The sequence below is a fragment of the Heterodontus francisci genome, chromosome 40 (assembly GCF_036365525.1).
Source record: "Heterodontus francisci isolate sHetFra1 chromosome 40, sHetFra1.hap1, whole genome shotgun sequence".
NCBI classification, from domain to species: domain Eukaryota; kingdom Metazoa; phylum Chordata; class Chondrichthyes; order Heterodontiformes; family Heterodontidae; genus Heterodontus; species Heterodontus francisci.
The window spans coordinates 11,650,697-11,674,513 of NC_090410.1; the positions used below are offsets into that span (position 1 = coordinate 11,650,697).

At 40.8% G+C, this 23,817-nt stretch overlaps 1 protein-coding gene across 1 annotated transcript in view; it reads right to left on the reverse strand.

Annotated features, from left to right (window-relative positions):
* Positions 1–447: 447 nt before the first annotated feature.
* The window catches only part of clptm1 (CLPTM1 regulator of GABA type A receptor forward trafficking), a 41,544-nt gene continuing 18,174 nt past the window's right edge, over positions 448–23,817 (reverse strand). Inside the window, exons 4-14 of the mRNA XM_068019044.1 lie at positions 23,580–23,738; positions 21,500–21,617; positions 20,646–20,731; positions 20,422–20,542; positions 14,132–14,376; positions 11,280–11,373; positions 10,131–10,321; positions 9,076–9,171; positions 6,577–6,712; positions 3,599–3,766; positions 448–1,307 (exon numbers count right to left, since the gene is read on the reverse strand). Coding sequence (XP_067875145.1) covers positions 1,141–1,307; positions 3,599–3,766; positions 6,577–6,712; positions 9,076–9,171; positions 10,131–10,321; positions 11,280–11,373; positions 14,132–14,376; positions 20,422–20,542; positions 20,646–20,731; positions 21,500–21,617; positions 23,580–23,738 — 1,581 coding nt within the window. The 3' untranslated portion in view covers positions 448–1,140. The remainder of the gene's footprint in view (positions 1,308–3,598; positions 3,767–6,576; positions 6,713–9,075; positions 9,172–10,130; positions 10,322–11,279; positions 11,374–14,131; positions 14,377–20,421; positions 20,543–20,645; positions 20,732–21,499; positions 21,618–23,579; positions 23,739–23,817) is intronic.

The window sequence follows — 23,817 nt, forward strand, 5'->3', positions numbered from 1 at the left end:
CATGCTTAAGTTTTAACCTGGAGTATTTGCACATTAACTACAGATGCCAGGAATGTGCTTACATTGTATGCACCTTTTGTCATTAACTATATAAAAAGGTACTACACTTTAGGAACTCGAGATTACTGACAGGATGGGAGTATGCTTGTGAGTAGATTTGGGGTCGATCGCAAGCATTGCACGTAGCAGGTTGCATTAGTGTGCTTAGAAAAAGATCAGATGTCTCTATCTCAAGTCCACAAGCCTGTATTAAAACGAGAAGATAAGGGTTATCCAGAATCCAGCACATCCAAAGGGTGGAATGTGTGTTCATACATTGCCCCACCCTAGGGGCAGAATGGGGGTGGTTCCACACTCAGGTTGGGGGCAATTGGTCCCGTGCAGCTCCAATGCAATAGTCTCAAGAAAAACTCTATAGCGATGGAAAAAAGCACCAGAGGCAGGAAGTGTTTTTCAATCAACTAATTGCTACTTTTATTTTGGTGCTGCAATTTGGACACAAGTAAATACTGAAGAGTGAGCACCACCCGAGTATTTTGCACAAACATTTTTTTTAATGGATTCTATTATTAGAAATAAACACCATATTCACAATGGGGTATTCTGCACAGAAATGTCCTCTGACGTCAGTATCACCAGCTGCTATACGGCCTTAGAATAAATACTTTCTTTGAAAACTTTTTTAAAATGCAATTCGATTAAACCATTAACAAATAATCAGCGGTGAGTCTAACAAGTTCACATGGATCCCAAAATTAGTTCATAAATTAACATACGCGTGTCTATTGAAACAGGAATCAATTTCAGATGAATGAATAGAATCTTTATTTCTAAAATCTGTTAACTTTTCCCCCTAAATGAACAGAGGCTGCCTTTTGACAAATGGCTGCAATTTAAACGTTATTAGCAATTTAATGTACCAAATATTCCACAATGGAATACAGTGATTACAAAGTTATCTTACTTAAATACAGATATGTTTCAGAACAAATACAGTACAGCACATTAACCTGGACTCCAAATTCACTTATCTTCAACAGGATTATATTAATACAAAATCAGGAAGTTGATTATTACAGTCCATGGTCTCACTTCTGCCTTTTGTGAAACATTAAAATATGACAATACAAATATTTTTATTTAATCATTTTTCTTCTCTTCCTCAGATTTCTCCATTAGAGCTTTTGGGGAACTATTTCCTTTTGACACCTTTAGAGGCTCTTCCCCACTTGTCCCAAATTCATTCATTCGAGTAGGATCTACTCGATAGATCCAGCGTTGGTACAAGTAGATAAAAAACACCACATCTAATTTGAAGGAGAAAAAACACAAACATTATTTCAGACACTGACAAACTCAAAAAGCCATAATGGTATGTGAACCATCTTTCGGATGAGATGTTAAACCGAAGCCCTGCCTGCCCTCTCAGGTGGACATACAAAATCCCACACCACCATTAGACGAGTTCTCCTCAGAATCCCTCAAACAACATTCCCAACACAGATTATCTGGCCATTATCACATTGCTATTCTTGGAAACCTGCTGCGCACAAAATGCCTGTTGTGTTTCCTACATTGCAACAGTGACTCCACATCAAAAGTGATTCATTTGGCTGTAAAGCACTTTGGGGTATCCTGAGGTTGTGAAAAGCACGATATAAATGCAAGTTGTTCTTTCGCAGAGAGGATTATACTGATGCAATGCTCTGCAGTCTGCATTATGACAAGCTTGCATTTGAGGTCCAAAACGCCCCATGGCATTTTTCAGAATACTTGCAAGAAGCACAGGAACAGAGTTTAGGAGGGGTGACTTAGGGTTTGGGGGAAAATTTGGAACCTGAAAAGTTGAGTGCAAGAGGAATCTCCGGTGTGGGTTCTGAAGAGCAGGGCCTAGGCACATGAAAGCTCTACCAACAATGGTAGGATACAAAGATTTGATAGACTGAAAGATGCAGAAAGAAGTGTATGTCTACAGCAGGTTGCAATGATAGGGAGGACAAGTTTCTTACATCGGTATTGGAGGCAAGTTGGGGGGAGGGTGGTCTGAATGGTGTTAGAGGTGGTGATTTGTCAAAAACAGAAACCTAGTGCTGTCCTTCCACTCCAGAATGATTTTGGAATAGTAGGTAGTTTTAGAAGAAAGTAAAGCTTGATATAGTCGATCCAGATCCAGTGATTAATAAGGTGAGTTATGCATGGGCTGTTTCAGTTTGCACCCTTCAGATCGAATGGAGTCAATACAGAATTTTTTTTTAATCCACTCATGGGATATGGACGCTGCTGGCAAGGCCACCATTTATTACCTATCCCTAATTTCCCTTGAAAAGGAGGGTGGTGAGCCACCTTCTTGAAACACGGCAGTCCATTTGGTGAAGGTACTCCCACCGTACTGAATGCTGCCTCAGCGACAAAGGAACAGGGTTCATTTGTATATTCCGAAGTCAAGATGGTGACTTAGAGGGGAATTTGCAGGTACTTTAAAAAAAACATTCATGGGCTGTGGGCATCGTTGGCCCTCAAGAATGAGGGTGAGAAGGTACACACTGCAACCATGGTGCGCAGGTGGCTCAGGGAGTAACGAGGTACCAACCAACCAAGCTTTGTCCTGGATGGTGTTGAGCTTCTCTTTATGATTGTACCCTTGAGTGTTGTTGGTGTCAGACTCATCCAGACAAGTGGAGACTATTTCATCATGCTCTCAATTTGTGTCCTGTATGTAGAAGATAGGTTTTGGGGAGTCAGGAGGTGAGTTATTCGTGTGGAATACCCAGCCTCTGACCTGCTCTTTGTAGTCACATTATTTATGTGGCTTATCCAGTTAAGTTTCTGGTCAATAACGGTGGGGGATACAGTGCTAGCAATGCCGTTGAATGTGAAGGGAGGTACCAAGGTAAGCAACAGGAATGGAAGACGGTGATTGTTCTGCAGATAGGATGGGCAAAGGTGGAGGGAAATGAATGGTTAAAACAGGTCAATAGCAGCAGAGGCATCATAGCAGATGGAGGATCAAATGGAGAGTTGGAAGTTACACAGAAGTCTAAAAGATTATCCTGGAAATAGGGTCGCAAAGAATTATTTGCAGAATGGATGGCAAAGGTCAATTTTGCTGTTATGTGATCTGTCCCTATCTCCTCCGAAAAGGTTTTAAAATGGTTTCAAAATTTATATAGTGCAGCATTCAGAACCAAGTTTTCAATTCCTTCACTGCAAAATTACTGTGTTTAAACACTTGGTACCCAGACCTATAATACTAGTACAGAAAGATTCTAAAGTCCAAACACCCCAAAGTAGAAAGACACTTGTTCTTTCTCTACAAACCAGCAGACGCCCAAGTCAACAACACGATCAAATTCATTTTGAAAGGACACAGTATGACAGATGTACCCTCTCTCCAATACCAAAAGGTACCTCATCAGCAGTCTCTAATCAACTATTCTTGCCGTAGAAGCAGGAATTCCTTCTGAGAAATCATGAGGAACTTTACATGTAACATTGAAAATGTCGCCTCACAAGTGAAGTTTGCACGAATGCCCACTACCAGAGACAGTACAAGATTTTCTCACTTTGTCGAATGGTGTGATTTTATTCAACTACTTACCATCTCTCAAACATCCTATTCTGTACATCATTGGCATTTTGATAACAAATGCAAAGAGATCATCAATAAAGGTATTTAGTGCTTTGTAGGTCAGCATCCTCCACGGGAGATGGGCTACTGACTTCAGCTTATAATTAATGAAAAGCTGTGGTGTCATCGTTATAAACCCTGAAGGGAGGAAACACAAAATAGACGTTTATAACCTTGACAATCATAGAATCATACACCACAGAAAGAAGCTATTCAGACCATTGTGCCTGTGCTGTCTGTCTCTTTGAATGAGCTATCTGATTAGGAACACAAGAACAGGGGAGGGCCATCCAGTTCCTCAAGCCTGCTCTGGCTGATCTGCGACCTAACTCCATATTCCACCTTAGCCCCATATCTCTTCATACAAAAAAAATCAGATTTAAAGTTAACAACTGAAGTAGCATCAATTGCTATTTGCGGAAGAGAGTTCTAAACTTCGAAGAGGTGTCTCCTAATTTTACCCCTGAAAGGTCAGTCATTTACAACACAGATGGTGGCCATTTGGCCCATTTAGTCCATGCCAGCTCTCCGCAGAGCAATCCAGTGATTCCCATTCGCCTGCTCTATCCCGCAGCCCTGCAAGTTTATTTCCCTCAAGTGCCCAATTTCTTTTTGAAATCATTTATTATAGAGATTCTGAAAGGGAACATTCCCACCCCCCCCACCCATGTATGTTTTCACTCTTAATTTTTTTATATAGTATTTTAACATGAAGCTACACCAGGTCTGGCTCTAATTTTTAGATTATGCCCGTTTTCAATTGCAGAGATTGAATAGATTGAAAATAAATCTTCAAGGATGGCTGCAGGATCATAATTATAATTTTTATAGCATATTAGTTCCAACTAACATACAACCATTTTTTAGTGCATTCGCCACACTGTGAAATAACTGGAGGATTCTGCAATACATGGATCTGCATTGTGTGCTAATCTCGCGCCTGTTATACTTAAATCCAGTGTTGCAATCTGGGTTTAGTACATGGAAGGTGGATTATTGAAGCTGCAGGTCATATTGTGCAGATTCAGCAAGTGATTAAGTCTGTATCAGTACCTACAGCTTTAGCGCACTGTACTCAACACAGGAGGTACAGCAACAGGTAATAAATATAATCAGGACTTCAGTGGCATCAGGATTCCACAATTATCCATACCACACTTGCTATGAAGCAACTAATCACCTTGCATCGAACAGGCATTTTAATTTTTAACTGACGAATGGCAGTCACACTCCCTCGTCTCCTTACCAATAGCCGTGCAAAATTTTCTCCTTCAAATATTTATCCAATTGCCTTTTGAAAGTTATTAAACCTATTGCCACCACCTTTTCAGGCTGTGCAAGCCAGTGCATAACTCACTGCACACAGAACATTCTCATCTTGCCTCGGTTTCTTTTGCCAATTACCTTAAATCTGTGTCCTCGAGTTACTGACCCACCTGCCACAGGAAAACAGTTTCTCCTTAGTCTATCAAAACCATCCATGAACATCTCTATTAAATCTCCCCTTAACCTTCTCTGCTTCAAAGAGAACGATCTTTAAATACAACTGGAAACAATCACTATGAATTTTTGTTTTAAATAGTAGAGATGGATAAAAGTTCAATGTCAGAGACAGCAGCAAATCATTCTAAACTTCTCATTTCAGAACTCTGCAAGCGCTTCATTATCATAGCAGTATTTTAATGTCATATGAAATGGCTCGTGCTTCTATGTAAGCACACGAGTATCTGCTTATCTTCCTTGTTTAGTCTATAATTCAGTAGGGTGTTGCATCATATTGTCCAGGTATGGAACGACTCTAACCCTATCTCGCCTTAAGATACTGACTCAAACCAGTTTCACAGTTCTGTTCTGATGAAAGGTCATCAACCTGAAACTTTAACCAATCTGAAACGTTAACTAACTGGATTCATTTACAGAAATTAAACAAACTCCGCGCCGCCTTTGGGAGCAGTGAATGTAGAGCACCTCTTTTCCGACAGTCTGTAAAATGCTCCAGCACAAGCTTTAAGCTCTGTTTCATCCAGGCCCACCCTGACTTCCATACTTTCATGATCTCTCAAGGGTTTAAATGACAATTTTTGACTTTCAAATAGCTGGAATGCACATTAATGGCAGAAAGGTTTTGGAATCTCACGTGTAGGTTCTACCACCACCAGATGGGTCTTGCTGACATCATCGTAATGTTTCCCCAACATAAATTAACATTAGTGTTGTATCAAAGGTGAAAACAAAAGCCAGACACTGCTACCTTCGACCTTATCCAGCTCAGCTTTGCATTTACAGAGTGTAATCAACATGTATTTTTACACAAAGCTATTAGCTGCCACTATCCATTATATACAGTGCTGGCACCATGGATTGTGTCTCATGTACTTCCCAGCATCGGTCACTAGGTATCAGCACAAAACCTCCGGTCAATTCTCTCCTCCTTATCTAAGTACCTGTGAGGCCAATTACAGCATCCTATCAAGATGGGGTAACTCAGACGGAGAACTGAATATGGAATCTTATGCCTCACTTCCACGCTAGACTGTACTTTACTAACTTGAGTCATTCGGGGAGCTACAGGAATATTCTCTATAAAACCCCATTTATTTTGTGAAGTTTAAGTCTTGTATTCAAACTCTACAATATTCCCAAACCTGGGCAACACAAGACTCTACTGGAACTAACTGGAATTAGCTGCTTCGTTCCATATACTTATGAATTCTTTCCCCCTCCCACTGCCCAAGACTCAACATTAAATGCTATAAAGTGATTAATAAATCATAATCATGGGATTCAGCACCTGATTTCAGTCACAGAATTAGCTCACTATTCGATCATCTGATCATAACTGGAGTTGAAATCAGTAACTCAGGTGAATGTGCTAGAAATGGTGAATCAGAGAAATTTCTGTTAAGAGTACAAGCGAGAGAAAGTTTTCGCAGGTCATTTATACTCACCAAACGTCAATAAGAAACCGTACAGCATACTCAATACCCAGGAATACCAGCTTTTGTGCTCCATATACAACAGGCTATAGACAGCATAGCAGCCCAACAGTGGGAACAGAATCCAGGACAAATATTTAAAAGCCATCTGAAAAGAACATTAAAGTGTTAACCATTAACCATCTAATAGTCTCTTCAAAACAGCCAACTGCCTTTGGATAAAGCAGGCCATCAGTGACACAATTTTAAATGGTGGCAATAACTGGTGTATCTTAAGGATTATATATCTAATCCCAAATGACAGAGTTTTACAAACAGACACCAAAAAAAATCCTTTTTTTTTTAAATTATGGAAATCTCACCGTATCTCACCATCCAGATCTCTGGATTTTTTTTTTTAAATGAAAGACATAGGAATGGGAAATTTGCCGAACTCCATCTTGGCATGGAATGTCACTAAAAAATCTCTGGTGCTAATAACAGAAAATTTATGCTGCTTGTTAACAATGAATTTCTATTCACCTTATCTAGTCATCTCTTGGAAATGAGAGATCTACAGTTGCCCAAGTTACATTTACAATATTAAATGGTGGCGGGGAGGGCATGGTTGAGCTACATGGAACTTAAAGGCACACACACAGATCATGTTTATACTCCACATGCAACTTCTCCCACGTCATATCACCCTATCAACATATCCTTCTATCCCTTTCTCCCTCATGTACTCAAATAACATCCTCTTAAATGCATCTATTCTATTCACTTCAACCACTTCACATTGTAGTAAGTTGCACATTCTAACTGAGTAAGGACTTACACCTGAATTCCCTATTGAATTTATTTGTGAAGTAGAGAAGGAGAATTGAACAGCAAACCCTGGAAACTGTCACAAAGTTTGCTGGATTTCCTTTGACATGAATTGGTGTAGACCAAGGTCAATTTCTGCACTTCTGAAGAAGAAATAGAGACAGAAATGTCCACAATTGTTGGAGGTTCAAATTGGTTCTTTGAGGTATCAAGACAATCCCACTACAGGATTACAACTGACCCCTCTTGCAATCAAAGAACATGAAGGAGCCATAAAGGGAGAAACTGGGTCTGCCCCGGGATGTTGTAGAGCACCTGTGTCTTTCTTTCATTCGAAGGCCACTCCTGGTCCAAAAGGTGCACTAGTTTTAACTTGCCTGGATGAAGTGCTAGCTTTATTTTGATACTGACATTCCTGATTACTGTGACTTCCACTTCCCACTCCACATAGCAGCAAGGTTACACCACTGCTAGTTGGCACTGAAGACTTTCAGAAGAAAGTTGTTTGAGCCCGAGGATCTCACGCCTCTCCCCCAATTTCATCAGCTTAGCAACTTGTTCAACCACTTCAACAAGTAGTCGTCTTCAGATCAAACCAACGCTCCCCCCTTAATTCTCTGACACTGAGTTCTTCTGCGTTTCTGCTAATCAGACTTGCCAATGGCATACCAAGGCGGCCTACTGTCTTCCAGGATGACACGAGCAGAATATAGATATATTAGAGAGTTGGGCAGAGAAATGGCAGATGGAGTTCAATCAGGGCAAATGCGAGGTGATGCATTTTGGAAGATCCAATTCAAGAGTGAACTATACAGTAAATGGAAAAGTCCTGGGGAAAATTGATGTCCAGAGAGATTTGGGTGTTCAGGTCCACTGTTCCCTGAAGGTGGCAACGCAGGTAAATAGAGTGGTCAAGAAGGCATACGGCATGCTTTCCTTCATCGGACGGGGCATTGAGTACAAGAGTTGGCAGGTCATGTTACAGTTGTATAGGACTTTGGTTCGGCCACATTTGGAATACTGCGTACAGTTCTGGTCGCCACATTATCAAAAGGATGTGGATGCTTTGGAGAGGGTGCAGAGGAGGTTCACCAGGATGTTGCCTGGTATGGAGGGCGCTAGCTATGAAGAGAGGTTGAGTAGATTAGGATTATTTTCATTAGAAAGACTGAGGTTGAGGGGGGACCTGATTGAGGTGTACAAAATCATGAGAGGTATAGACAGGGTGGACAGCAAGAGGCTTTTTCCCAGAGTGGGGGTTTCAATTACGAGAGGACACGAGTTCAAAGTGAAAGGGGAAATGTTTAGGGGGGATATGCGTGGAAAGTTCTTTACGCAGAGGGTGGTGGGCACCTGGAACGCGTTGCCAGCGGAGGTGGTAGACGCGGGCACGATGGAGTCTTTTAAGATGTATCTAGACAGATACATGAATGGGCAGGAAGAAAAGAGATACAGAACCTTAGAAAACAGGCGACATGTTTAGAGAGAGGATCTGGATCGGCGCAGGCTTGGAGGGCCGAAGGGCCTGTTCCTGTGCTGTAATTATCTTTGTTCTTTGAGCATTTAAGACAAGCTATTGAGGATACAGTTGGGAACAACTGGCAACGAAATAATATAAATAGCCTTATTTCACACTCTATTTTTGTATATCCTTAAATCACATTCAACAGCTTCAAGCAAATAAAAACACAGCTTTATACTCACATCGTCATAGTTCTTAGTTGAAGACTGTACATATGTTGATTTGTCTTTTAACGTTAAGCGTGGGAAGATGCCTGCCACTTTATTAACTCGGTCAATCTATAATAAAACGTTGATCAGATTACCTACAATAACTTCAAAAGCATACAAGGGTCTTAGAGAGAAAAGCTAGGTGCTCTCTGAGCACTTTGTCCAGACATGGTTAAACTATCACCATTCTTTATGTTCAGACATATAGGACTGTGAAGAAATACAAACAATTTCTGCATGTCGGAAACAAACAACAATCATTTGACCCATTGCACTAAATAGGATTACAACCTGACCTCTCTTGCAATCAGGAAATAAGAGGGAGCCCTTACACTGGGCCTGCTCACTCACTTGCTGGTTCTTTTGCCATCTTCCTTGTTTCAGTTTAGAGAGTTAATAAGATTGGGCGATGTATTGTCAGGGTGCATTGCATTTTACAAATGGGCTGATATCAGCTCAATTTCTTACTGTTGAATAAGTTCACTATAGTTTGTGGTTTATTTTAAAATACAAAATATAATTCATTAAAAACCCCACATTGGATCAAATATGCTGCAATATAATTCAAAACTTCCATCAATTTTCAAAAATAATAATTGCTAGACAAAAAAAATCAAGTTCCATCTAGCTCGCCTTCTACCATCCTGGTAATTGTATGATACACCGATAGCAGAGTTTTGACTAATCACAGCAAACAATCTCTCTCAATTAGTCTACAACAGACCCAGGCATGAGATGAAGAGAACTTCAGTGGTGCAGAGCTTTGGGAAGCATAGGTTCAAAGTCACCTGTTCTACCCAAGCATGCTCCACTCAACATGGCTTCAAAAGGTTCATATACTGGATTCGAAAATGGTACTTTCTGAAAGAAATCAGATTATTTAATTTGCATTTGTACAAATCAACACTATCTGCTTCTACAGTCTCCCCCAGGAGCCTGTTCCACAGATTGACCACTCACTCACTGAAATATTATGTCCACAAAACACTGTAAAAACTCTTGCCCGGAGCAGAAGAGAATATTCTTACCCTCACATCCATGACTTTTGTGATCTTCCAAAGATCGATCAAGAGGCCGATAAATACGCTGACCTGAACCACAAAGTTGGTTTCGTTGTCCAGGATGTAGAGCAACACAACGCCAGACTGGAAGACACCAAAAATCACCGAACGCACAGAAAGACCCTCCAGGGACTGACGACTATTCCAGAACTGAATGTCTGGAAAAAAAAGGTCACATTGGTCAATTTACATTGAATTTTTAAGAACAGAAAGTCATTTGGACCAACTGGTCTATGTCAGTGTTTCTACTCCACACGAGCCACCACCCACCCTCCTGCATCTCACCCCATCAGCATATCTTTCCATTCCTGTCTCCCTCCTGTGTTTATCTAGCTTCTCGTTAAATGCATCTATGCTATTCACCTCAACTGCTCCGTATCGTAGCAAGCTCCACATTCTCTGGGTAACTGAGTTTTCTTCTGATTTCCCCATTGGATTTTTTAGTGACTGTCTTATATTTATGGCCCCTAGCTTTGGTCTCCTCAAAACTGGAAACATTTTCTCAACATCTACCCTCTCAAACCCCTTCATAATTTTAAAGCCCTCATCAGTTCACCCCTCAGTCTTCTCTTTACTAAAGAGCCCCAGCTTGTTCAGTCTTTCCTAATAGTTGCACTCACATTTCTGATATCTGGGTAATTTTAAGAGTTTGCAGAACATGGGCTTCTAAAATAATGATGCATCACAGCTGAAAGCAGAAAAGGACAGAAAGCTTTATCAGGAGTTTCCAACCTTTATGGTTTCTTAGCTACTCCAATGGTTAAGCAATTCTATCCAATGATTAGCTGAACCCTACTTTCTAGGAAGGTGCCATCTCTGATGTGAATTAACTGGTTTCTGATGGGATGAAGGTAGGAGGTGCATGATGATTCACCCCAAATCTATCATAATCAGAATGCAAAGATGTTGCCCAAACCCTGCAAAGGCAAGCCAAGAAGGTCTGCTAAACAGAGGTAATGGAGTGCTGCAAAGCCCAACACAAAACGTAGCAAAAAGTCTAGCACTTCAGGCCATAGTTATGTCGGGTGAACTGGGATGGACATATTTGCCTATCACATAATGGACAAGCAGGTTATACTATAATTATGAAACAAAAAAATTGCAATTATGTCTCACCATTTTTGAAGGCCAGGAATTCAAACACACTGTGCACAATTGACACAATAATAGTTACTGCCAGAAGATACGGATTGGTTTCCAATAAGGCAACCTGTCAGAGATTAGAGGGGTAGAAATAAATTAAATAGGAAACTGTCCTAACAATACAAACAGATGTCATTTTGTAGCTTGTGTATTATTCAAAATCACAAATTAAAAAGAATTTAAACCCAAATTATCCATGTACTTACCTGACTTTCTGTTATATGCGCCTGTTATTCAACTCAACTACTTCTTGTTAGCAAATTCCACATTCTAACCACTCTTTGGGTAACCAAGTTTTCCCGAATTCTCTATTGAATTTATTAGTGCCTAGCTTATATTTATTGCCCCCTAGTTTTGATCTGCCCTACAAGTGGAAGCATCTTAACGTTCACCATATCAAAATTCTTCAGAATTTTAAAGACTTCCATTCGGTTACTCCTCAGCTTTCCCTTCTTCTGCAGAGAGGAGTCACAGCCTGATTAAGGAAGCAGAACGAAGAAACATTTGTACCCACTACCCGAAACATTAAAAGGTTTAAAAAAATATTAAAAACGGAAATGCAACTGTGACAAAAAGTCACTGACTAAATCCTCATCTTAGCTTCACATCATGAAACAAACTGACGAGATGGGAGAATGCATTAAATCCTGACAGTTCTTTGATCAATTCCGCAGAGATGCAAACAGCAAAGATTCAAAATCAGACAGCACAGAAACAGGCCATTCAGCCCATTGCATCTGTCAGTTATCCAATTAGTCCCACTCCTCTACTTTTCCCTGTAACTCTATAAATGTCTCCTCTTTTACAGTTTTATTAAAAAATGTGTAATGTTGCTGCAGTTTAAACTGGTCACATGGAAATATGACATTTAAGCATATGGCAATTTGTTGGTATGCTGTGAGTTTACAGTAGCTCGCAAGATTTCTATCTTGCTAATCTTTGCAATGGAGTCAACATCCAAGGAAAGAAAGCTACTTAGAGGAATAGTTAAGATTGGAGGATTTAACCAAAGGCAGTAATTCAATGCTAAAGGAAAATGTTTGTCATTTTTCCAAGTTATCTAAATGTAAATATAACAAAGATACCAAACACAGTCCAGGGAAGTCCCTCATCAATTCCTAATATTTACATTGCTGAGGCAACACCTTGTCCAATCAATTAATGGTTTATATTGGAAAGGAACTGAAAGGCAATTAAAGGAAATCATTTAATGATAATCCCTCCAGCCCCTACTCCATCTAAAAGGAGATAAGTGAAAACTGAGGAAACTATCTGGCAAGGTACTTCTGCACGGAGCCCACAGTCCCATGTATGCAACAGCAGAGCTGCTCTGCTATAGGCAGAGCTCCAAAATGAGCTCTCCACAGATACGGAAAGTGATAAAATTACAAATATCTCAGGAGGTAAATAATTTTTACAGCCACGTTTTGGAATTAGCTAGATTTTAGTGGTGTGGTAAATGGGGCAGAAAAGAGTTTCTTTGCTCCTTTCTTTCACTCCCCTCCTGAATGCACCAACTCATGCTGCAGTACATAGAGGTAATGCAACACTTCGAAGTATCCTGAAAGTCTGATTTATACTGTATTACAGGTCCAGAGTGGGTATTCATCGAGACTACACAGTGAGGCTAATAAGGTACTTCATTAGGAGTTAGAAGGGAGGGGAGCTAATCCTGACTCAGTCTTCACTCAATAACCACGTGCATTTTTTTTTTAAAGTGTGCTCATTGGATAGTGATTGCAAGTGAGAACCCTGGGTGACTTTTTGCTGCTCCTCAGCAGCTCAAGAATGCTCATCAAGTGATCCGTACAGAGATCCGTCTGCACTTGGGATCAAATCTCCAAACAGTGCATTTCCCTACAAAGTCATGAATAATTGCTATGCCTAGTTTCAAAATAATATAGCAACTGTAACAACCAAAACTGGGTAACTGGTTGCGAGAAGGAGGGAAGAAGGATAAGGGAAACATTCTCCGATTTGTGGAATGTGACAAGTGAAGTTCCTCAGGGATTCTCTACTGGGGCCTCAACTTTACACCATATTAATAACTTGGCTAAAGGAACAGAGAGCTGTATATCCAAGCCTGATCAACACCAAATAAGGAGGCACAGAAAGGAGCAGGAAATTACAAAGGGATCCAGACAGACTAAGTGAGTAGTTGTACTATGGCAGATGGTGGTCAATGTGGGGAAATGTGAGGTCCAAGACAGACAAATCAGATTTTGTTTCCTCGATGATGAAAGGCTATGAACTGAGAATCAATAAAGGGATAAGGGTGCCCACATAAGACAAATCAGTAAAAGCTAGTAGCCTTGGAGGGGGTGCAGCAGAGATTCACCAGTGATACTGGGACTTAAAGGTTAGATTATGAGAACTGGCTGCATAAGCTTTGAATTTAAGTTTAGAAGATTGAGGGACAATCTAATTGAGGCGTTTAAAATTATGGGATTTGATAGGGTAGATAAACTATTTCCTCTAGGTTAGGAGTGGGGGGGATCAAACACAAGAGGGCATAACCTTAAATTAGAGCTTGTCCAGGTAGAAGTGAAATCAGGAAGCACTTTTTCCACACAAAAGGCAGTGAAAGTCTGGAACACGCCTCTTCAAAAAGCTGTGGATGTTGAGGGCCAACTGAAATTGATAGATTTTTGGTAGGCAGAGTATCAAGGGATAATGAGAAAAGGCAGGTAAATGGTACAAATCAGCCACAATCTAACAGAATGGTGTAACAGGGTCAAGGGGCTGAATGGCCTATTCCTGTTCCGGCATTCCTATGAGAATTGAGTACATTGCTTATATTGAATATTAAAGGGGAAAAAAAAAACCTTCACTGAATCCTGCTCCTCATCTGGTTGGTCATACAAATCCTCTCCCCAGAAATTCCATGGAGATTTGGTACTCTGTGCAGCATACAGCTGCCATTTCCACAGCGACAAAGGACAGTAAGTCATACGCAAAGGGAGTTTCTCCAGCGTGTCATTGATGGGAAAGTAGTCTTTTTGCAGGTTCCAGTAATCATTGAAATAAACAATCGGGTAATAGTCACCACTGACTGGGTCAAACTTCACATCTGTGGGAAAATCAAAACAGAACACAAATGAAATGTCGTTCCATAGGGCACAGACTCCAGGTATTCCAAGATTCACTTCCCTAATGTACATATATATATGATATGAAAAGGGTTCACTTTTAACTTTGATACAACTTGGGAATCTCGGCATAGCATTTTAAAATACGGCAATCTAAGCTACAAATTCCGGCCATCAAGCACCTATCTATTCTAATCCCATTTTCCAGCACTTGGCCCGTAGCCTTATATGCTAGGACGTTTCAATTGCTCATCTAAATACTTCCTAAATGTTTGAGGGTTCCTGCCTCTACCACCTCTTCAGGCAGATTCAAACCACCCTCAAATTTTTTTTCCTCAAATCCCCTCTCAACCTCCTGCCCCTTACCTTAAATCTATGCCGCCTGGATATTGACACCTCTGCTAAGGGAAAAAGTTTCTTCCTATCTCTATAAACATGTGAGGTAGCTGTTTCCCAATCAAATCAGTGTTTACCTCTGCACAGTACCTTTAAATCACACACTGAGCGATATCCAGAACTTTGGAACTTGTCACAGGAACAGGTAATAAGCTCCCATTCAAGTGTCCCTTTTTCTCAGTTACTAAGTCCGAAGTTTGTGGGTTCACAGCAAATTCCAGGACTCAAATGCACAATTTAGGCTGGCACTGAGGGAGCGCTAAATTGTCAAGATGGCATCTTTCGGATGAGATTAAAACCAAGGCCCCACCTGACTGCTTGGCGGGTATAAAAGATCCTATGGCATTATGCAAAGAGTAGCAGGTCTCCTTGTATCCTACTCAACATTTCTTCCTCAACCATCACACTAAGTCGGTCATCCATTTTGTTTACAATTCTTGGGACTTAGCTATGTGCATAACAATAGCGCTCACACTTTAAAAATAATTCACTGGCTGTGAATCACTTTGGGACGCGCTAAGGATATGATAAGACACTATATAAATGCAAGTTTGTTGGCACTTATCCCACAATATTTTAACCTGAGCAGAAGAGAAACTGTTTCATTGAAACTGCAGCACTAGCATTCTGTATATATTTCGGCTCAGAAAAAGCAAAGGGCCAACTGTGACATTACAATGGGAAACGACCTATTCAGTAGTACAAGCCCCATCATTCTCAAGTGACTTACCAAACCGGTCACTAGCATGTACTCAACTTCATACAGAATCATAGAATGATACAGTGCAGGAGGTCATTCAGCCCATCGCGCCTGTGCTGGCTCTTTGAAAGAACTATCCAATTAATCCCATCTCCCCTGCCCTTTTCCCCCCACAGTCCTGCAAATTTTTCCCCTTCAAGTATTCATCCAATTTCCTTTTGAAAGTTATTAAATTTGCTTCTATTTTCCATTCAGGCAGTGGGTTCCAGATCATAACCTGCTGTTTAAAAGAAAAAGTCTCTCATCTTACCCCTTGCTATTTCGCCAACACCCTTAAATGAATGTCCTCTAATTACCTCCGCCAGTGGAAACAGTGTCTCCTTACTCACTCTATCACAACCCTTCACAATGTTGAATAGCTATTAAATATCCCCTTAACCGTCTCTGCTTAAAGGAGAACATATAGTTAATATACATGTGTATATTATATAAACACACATTATGAGGAAACCTCCCTCAATTTAAGGTATGCCTTTTATGGCCACTCCCTCAGGAGTCGGAGAGCTTGCTACTTGACGGTTTACATGCTGTGGGCTAATAGGTTTTTCATCTATGCAGGGTCGGCCTCATTGTCTGAATGCTATTCTCCACTCAGAGTCCATAGGACAGTTTAGTCATGCAGGGACAATCAATGTTTCTTTAAAAGAGCAGTACTATAGTTAATTTGTTACTACTGATCATATTTAGTACAACCACATGACAGTCATTCTTAGAAGTGGCACTATAGCACAAGAAGGAGTGAATAATTTTTACTTAACATTGCTTTCATGTGCTAATCTGTGCAGGCTGTGTTAACACCAATAAAAAAACACATGACTGACTTAAATGTATGCTAACTACTCAAAACAAACATGCCATAAATCTAGCCTCTCGGGTACCATCCTCCAGAGTTCCTACAACCCAATAAGACTTCCTCCCCTGAAGGCATTGACTTATTAAGTGGATGTTTATGCGAGCCTTGATAGCAAGTGTTGGCAGAATTTTCAACTGGAATTCTTTGGCCATTTTTCCCCCCCACAGAGACGGACTTCAACATGTGTGGTTAAGTTTTCTTAAACAAAAGCTAAAGCTTGCTTAAAGGAGGTTCGCTTCTTGAGCCGGGTTGTGTCTCTGTAGGTAAATAAATGGGAATTAGCAATGCAAGATGGAAAATAATTCCTCTCAGAGGCCCAAATCATTGACCATGTGTGGTTATTCAGAGAAACACCACCTTGGTGTTGGATCAGAAGACAGACACCAAGGCTCAGATATTAGCAGGTAGGCAGGAAGGATGTGGGGGAGACGAGTATGGGGTGATGAACTCAGGAAGGACAGGGCCATGGAGCACTGCCAATGTTAACAGAATAATTCTGTGCAGACACCCACCCAACAAACTGACTACCTGACCAGTGGGCAGGAGTTGAACTTCAGCGGCAGGAGACCCCAACTAGGGATAATGGGAACAGCCACAGCAGTCAGTGCTGGGAAGAAAGAGAGGCCTTAGACTGTAATTGGGAAGAGGGGGGGGGGGGGGGGGGTTTGAATGTGGGGGCGGGGGCTGTGGTGGGGGAGGGCGGGGTTCCAGACCGCGATTGGGAGTCAGTTGAACAGCACAAGCGAGCGAACAACTGTTGTGTGGCAGTTGGACAGCGTAGAGAGAGATTAAGCTTTTAAATTTAAGTTAGATGACCCACCAGAGTGGGCTAGCACGCTCACGTTCCTGATTTTGCAACTGTAAGCAAACAGAAATTACACGAATTATATCCAAGCCCCTCTCATCAATCTCATTGTTTTGTATGTTTTACCTACTGCGAAATAAAGTAGTTCACGGTTCAAACCAAACTTAGCCTCATTCAGCGTTAACTCAGCCCTTTCCGGAGAGATTGAAAGGTATTTAAGGTACAAAAATACAGCCCAAGTAATTGGCATAAGAAACAAAAGCGATAGGAGGAAAAACATTTCCACACAGCGAGTGGTTAAGTTCTGGAATGCACTGCCTGAGTGTGGGGTGCAGGTGGGTTCAATCGAGGCATTAAAAAGAGAATTAGACTATTATCTGAAAAGGAAGAATGTGCAGGGTTAGAGGGAGAAGTCAGGGGAGTAGCACTAAGTGACTTCTTCGGACAGTCAGTGCAGACACGATGGGCTGGATGCCTCCTTCCGCGCTGTAACAAATTCTGTGAAATCAGGAAGTTTCATTCTTGCGCTCCTGAGTCCTGATTCTGCACAAGTAGATATCAGGAGTCAACATCCATAAACAGGTCTTTAAGGCAGTGACTGATGCCTCTACACCAGAGAAGCTATGGATGATAGTCACAAGCTTTTCAGCAGGGAACATGGGACACTGATCTGAAACAGAAACCCTTGATTGCCCTTTCCCAGGAACAGAGTGAATGGAAACTTGGGGGAACAGATACACAAGTTTTTAAAAAGTGGGAATACATGTTGATAAATGTAATAAAACAGAGGATCCTAGATTTCAAAAATAGGGGCAGCAAGTAAGGGAGGAAAACTGATACTAAACCTATGCTATTAAATAGACCAGTTAGAATACCCTGCCTGGTTTTGAATGCCTTAATTTTAGGAAGGGTGTCATGAAGATGATGCCAAAAAGACACGCTGAGATGATTTCAGGCAGAAAAGGCTTTAGTTATAAAGGAGAGATTAGAAAAACTGTGGCACTTTCCATCAGAGCAGAGAAGGTTAGGACATCTGATTGGGGTGATCAATATTATAAAGGGTTTCGATGTGATAAATAGGGAAAAACCATTTCCAGCAGTCAGCGAGTTGGGAGCTAGAGGGCACAAATCTAAGATCAGCAAAAACAGACAAGGGAGAGGTTAGGAGGACTTTATTTTTGAAATGCAATTCCTTAGAATGCCCCAATAGTAATGGAAGCAGAATCCATAATAGTTTTTAAATAGAATTAGATACATAAATAAAAAAAGTTCAAGAAATAAGGTGAGAGCTCAGAGGCAACACAGTGTCCCTCTAAGCTGTTAATTCTATGTTTCTACTAAACATGCATTTGTATAAACACTTTTCATTACCTCAGGATGGCCTAAAGCGCTTTGCAACCAATTAAGTATTTTACTGAAGTGCAGTCAATGTTGTAATGCAGTAGCCAATTTGTACAAAACAAGATCCCACAAATAGCAATGTGATAATGACAAGATTGGATTATCTGAAACATGGGACCTTCCTGATCTATATGGCTCAGTTGCTCAATGGAAAGTGCACTTATCCACTGAGCTAGGAAATCATAACCCTACAATTCCTTTTAATATGATCAAAATGCACAGTGCCTCTAAATTTTTATTTTTCCAGATCAATTCCATGACTTCCTGTTTGAATCTCTCCAAACAGGATTCCGCCCCTTGTACAACACTGCAAACGCCTCAACTAAAGTCACACACTACTTTCTCTGCAACTCTAATCAATGTGTATTATCCTTGCTTGTTTGTTCTGTAGCCTTTGACACAAACATATCATCTTCCTCTACAGTCCAGCTGAGTGGAACTGCCCTTGCTTGATTTGCTTCTTACTTACCCAATCATAGCCAGAATATTTCCACCAATGGCTTTTCTTCCTCCACCACCACATTGGGAGACTCCCTTAGGAATTCTCCTCTTCCTCATCTACATGTTTCCCTTTGGCAGACATTGTGCCAGCTCCCCCGCACTCAAACCGATGACACCCAGTTCTACCTCTATTAGTGCCGTGTTGTCAGACTGATCGTCAAACATTCAATTTTGAATAATCAACGATTTTCTCCAGCTGAAGATTGGAAAGACTGAAGCCATTCTGTTTGCCCCACATCAATCTCCCCAACTCCATCAGCCGAACTCTGTAGCCTCACCACCCAGCTCCCCAGCCATTATCTCAGGTTGAACCGAACTGTGCACACTTTTTACCTCCTATCCAACCCCAAATGAAATCACAGATTCCACATCCACCACCCCACCCCCCAGCAATCACAAAGACCATATCTGTAATATCACTGCCACTGAAACCCTCATCCCATGCCTCAGTCACCTTCAGAATTGACTTCTAAAACTTAACCACCGACTCCTGGTCCACCAATGCATCAAATTTAAAATTCTTGCCCTCCTGTACAAATCCCTCCAAAGCCTTGCCCCTTTTCATCTCTGTCACTTCCATTATCCCAACCCCAAACTCTCCATTCCTGATTCTGGCCTCTTGTGTATTCCACCCCTTCCTTCATCCCACCATTGGTGGCCATACCTTCAGCAACCTAGGTCCTATGCTCTGAAATTCTCTCCCTAAACTACTCCTCCGCCTCACTGTCTTCTACTGTAAACCCCCCACACCCCTAAAGCCCTCCTCTCTGTCCAAGCTTTCACTCACCACCCTTAACCTCTGCTTCTTTGGCTCAGCATCCATTTTTTTCCCCACCTGTAGCTCCAAGAAGCACCGTGGGACTATTTACTATGTTAAAAAGGTGCTATATAAATGCAAGTTGCTTCTGTTGTTTAGTGTAATTTGTGCTGCTGACCAGTGAAAAAATAGAATTTTTCCAAGCAGCAGTGAAGTATCTTATTCCACACTGGTAGTCAAAACCTCATTTTTCTGTATCTTGAACTTAACAATAAGGAAGGAAACACCATTAAAACCAGACACAGAAGTTGTTTCACTAACTGAACATGCTGTTTCCATATTACTATTCAACCCTGGTTAATTTTATCTTAAGAGGGGAGTCTCTAGAAACAGAGGGTGGTGCAGAAATTCAGGTATTCCTGAACTCCAGGGTACAGTGGCAAAAACTAGCTTTACGCCAACACACACCTACTATAACCATAATGACAGAAAATTTTTAAAAGGGCATAGTACAACCCATGAGAAAGCAGAGAGGCAATGATAATCTACTTACACTGGTCAAGAGGTGGTGGCACTGCTCCCATTGCCCATGATGTGTGGTCATCTACTACATGAACTGTGAGGTTGGGATGCCAGTGGGAAATGATCTCAACAGGCCCATAGTCTTCGGCTCGCTGCAAAAAAAGATGAGCATGTGCACATATCATTAAACAACATCGAATATTTGTTGTGTTCAAGCAAGAGCATTAAATATACTAAAAGACCTTGCAAAAGTACCTTAATTATTTCAGGATCAGCCTCTGTCTCCCCAGTCAGAAGATTTTTTGTCTTTTGAAACTTCCTTCTCTTGTATTTGTTCAACACTATTATGAAACATACATTTAACGCAAGAATAATTGTTACTAGTATGAGGCGCAACATTAGTGTTTTACAAAATTTCCTATTCCAGTAAGGATATCAAACCTGGAATCAGTCTGCATTCATCAACCATAAGTTAGTATCAAGGCAACAGCATAGAATCATGGACATTTATGGCACAGGAGGCAGTCATTTGGCCCAACGTGTCCGTGCCGGCTGAAAAAAAGTGTTCTGGCTTAATCCCACTTTCCAGCTCTTAGCCTGTAGCCCTGTAGGTTATGGCACTTGAAGTGCACATCCAAGTTCCTTTTAAATGCAATGAGGGCTTCTGCTTCTACCACCCTTTCAGGAAGTGAGTTCCATATTCCCACCACCCTCTGGGTGAATAAAATTCTTAACTCCCCTTTATTCCTTCCACCAATTACTTTAAATCTATACCCCCTGGTTACAAACCCCTCTAAGGGAACCGAGTCCTTCCTATCCATCCTATCTAAGCCCCTCATGATTTTATACACCTCAATTAAATCTCCCCACGGCCTCTCCTGTTCAGCAGAAAACCACCCCAGCCGATCCAATTTTTTCTCTTAGCTATAATTCTTCAGTGCTGGCAACATACTCATAAATCTTCTCTGTACCCTCTCCAGTGCAATCACACCCTTTCTGTGATGCAGTGACCAGAACAATATGCAGTAATGTAGTTAGTGTTTTATACACAGTTCTAGCATAACCTTCCCAGCACAAGAAAAAAAAAGTGAAGCTATACTTGAGCTTACTTCTTGTTGTTGACACTGTGGCCAGGCGCCTGTACTGGGCTTTCCTCATTGGATCTGGATGAAACCCACTCTTGGTGAAAAATATGTGAATGTACATGGAACCATTGGATTTTATATTCTGTAATCAAATCAGCAAACGTTACTTTAAAAATAACCCTGCACATTTATCAGCGCTAACTGTATTGGAGAATAGATTAGAAATCCTGCTGGTTGGTGACACTGCTGGCTAATTAACACCAGCATGGGATGCAATTAATATCGCAACCCACTCAATCTATTGTTTATTCTTTTTATAAGCAACAAGATAATGTTGTATATGGGGATGGATTTAATGATGCACTACATCCCCCTATCATTTGAAAATATATTTGGAGATTATATTAAAAGTACCAACATTTTAAACCCATCTTAACTATAGCAATCAACCCTCAAACTGCAGGCACAATCTGTAAAGGATTGCTGCTTCCTGACGGAATACTTTTAGCAAGGATTCGCAATAACCTGCATTGCCATAATACAATGAGGAATAAGTACATCTTCAAAGCCCTTGGAGGGTTTGAGAACAGGTTTTAAAACGTAGCTTATATTCATGAGTATAGAGAAAGAGGGGTAACCCAATCGAGGTGTATAAAATGTAAAAACATTAGATATAGTAGAAATGAAGAAAGTTTTCTCTGATGGTGGGGAAATCAAGAAAAAGGGGACATAATGTTAAAATTAGAGCCAGCCATTTAGGAGTGAAATCAGGACTTTTTTTTTAAACCACAAAGGGTAGTAGAAACATAGAACTCTCATCCCTTAAACACCTGAGGATGTCAGGACATTTTGAACTTTCAAGACTAAGATTAATGGATTTTTTATTAGGTAGAGGTATCAAGGGATATCGCACAATGGTGGAAAAATGAAGATTTGGTGATCAGCCCTGATCTAAAGTGAATGGCGGAGCAGGTATGAGGAGCTGAATGGCCTATTCCTGCTCCTCGGTTACAAGGCCCTCAGCAGCAGTTGCTGTCAACCCCAGATTCAAGCTTGTATCTCTCTTGCTTGCTGTACACACCTCTCCCAACTCGGTTCAACCTCATGCTGAGAAACTGATGCACCTTAGTAACAGGAAGCAGCAAAAGCTAAACACAGGCAAGAGACAAAATTTAATATAGAGACACAGGAAGTAAAGCTCTTTACACTATTTTAGCTGAGTTAAAATCTTGTTTAAGGCAATAGGAATGTCACATGAATGCATTAACCATTTATCAGACACTGCCAATATTAATTTCTACGCTTCAGTTTTACTAATTGCTATAATTAAATTTTACTAGACATAATTCAGGTCTGGCTGATACACAGCAGTACAGGAACAAAGATGGCATGCCTGCAAAGGAAATAAAGGGTGGTCTTAAATATGTTAATGCCCATTGAGCACAAAATCTTTTGTGTTGCTCTATCCAAAAACATCTCTAATTGTAAAGGTGGAAATTCCATGCAGGAATATTTATGTTCAGTATAGTACAGTAAATCTACCGTTTTGTCTTTGAAACTATTTCATAATGGTTAGCTTGTTGATAAATCTGTTGGGTAGTTTGTAGACTAACAGAACACTATTTTCAGAGTCAACCACATTGCTGTGGGTCTGGAGTCACATACATGTAGGCCAGATTAGGCAAGGGTGGCAGATTTACTTCCCTAAAGGACTTTAGTGAAACAGATGAGTTTTTTTGACAATCCGGTCATCATTACTGATACTAGCTTTTTATTCCAGCTTTATTTCATTAATTTAATTTAAATTACTCAGCTGCATGTTGGGGTTTTACCTCATGTCTCCGGATCATTAGTCAGGCCTCAGGTTTACTGGCTATTAACATAACCACTATCGAGTGAAAGCTTGCTGCCTCACTGGAGTGATCTTGGATGCTGAACATGAGAAAACTGTCAGGTAGAAGTCCAAAAATCCTTAAAAGACATCCATTCATCGATATCACCGACAGTAATTTCTAGGCTGAAGTATTACTAGCACAATTCCTAGGGCTTTCAATTTTTAACCACGAAATAGATTGAAAAATATTCAAAAGCGGAGTTGTCGTACCTCAGTTGTTTCTATTTCTCCATAGTTCTCATAACATCCAGTCCCAGACTCTCCACTTGTCCAGTCTCCATACACCAGATCGAGGTGCTCCCAGAAAAGTGGAACAGTGTCATTAAATTCTGTGAAGTGATCATTCTCTGAGATGTAAACACGCAAGTCCTGCAAGGATCAAAAAGGGAGATATTTTGGGTTAATGTAAAGAACAAAGTGAAAAATCAGTTAATTCAGGAGGTGTTAG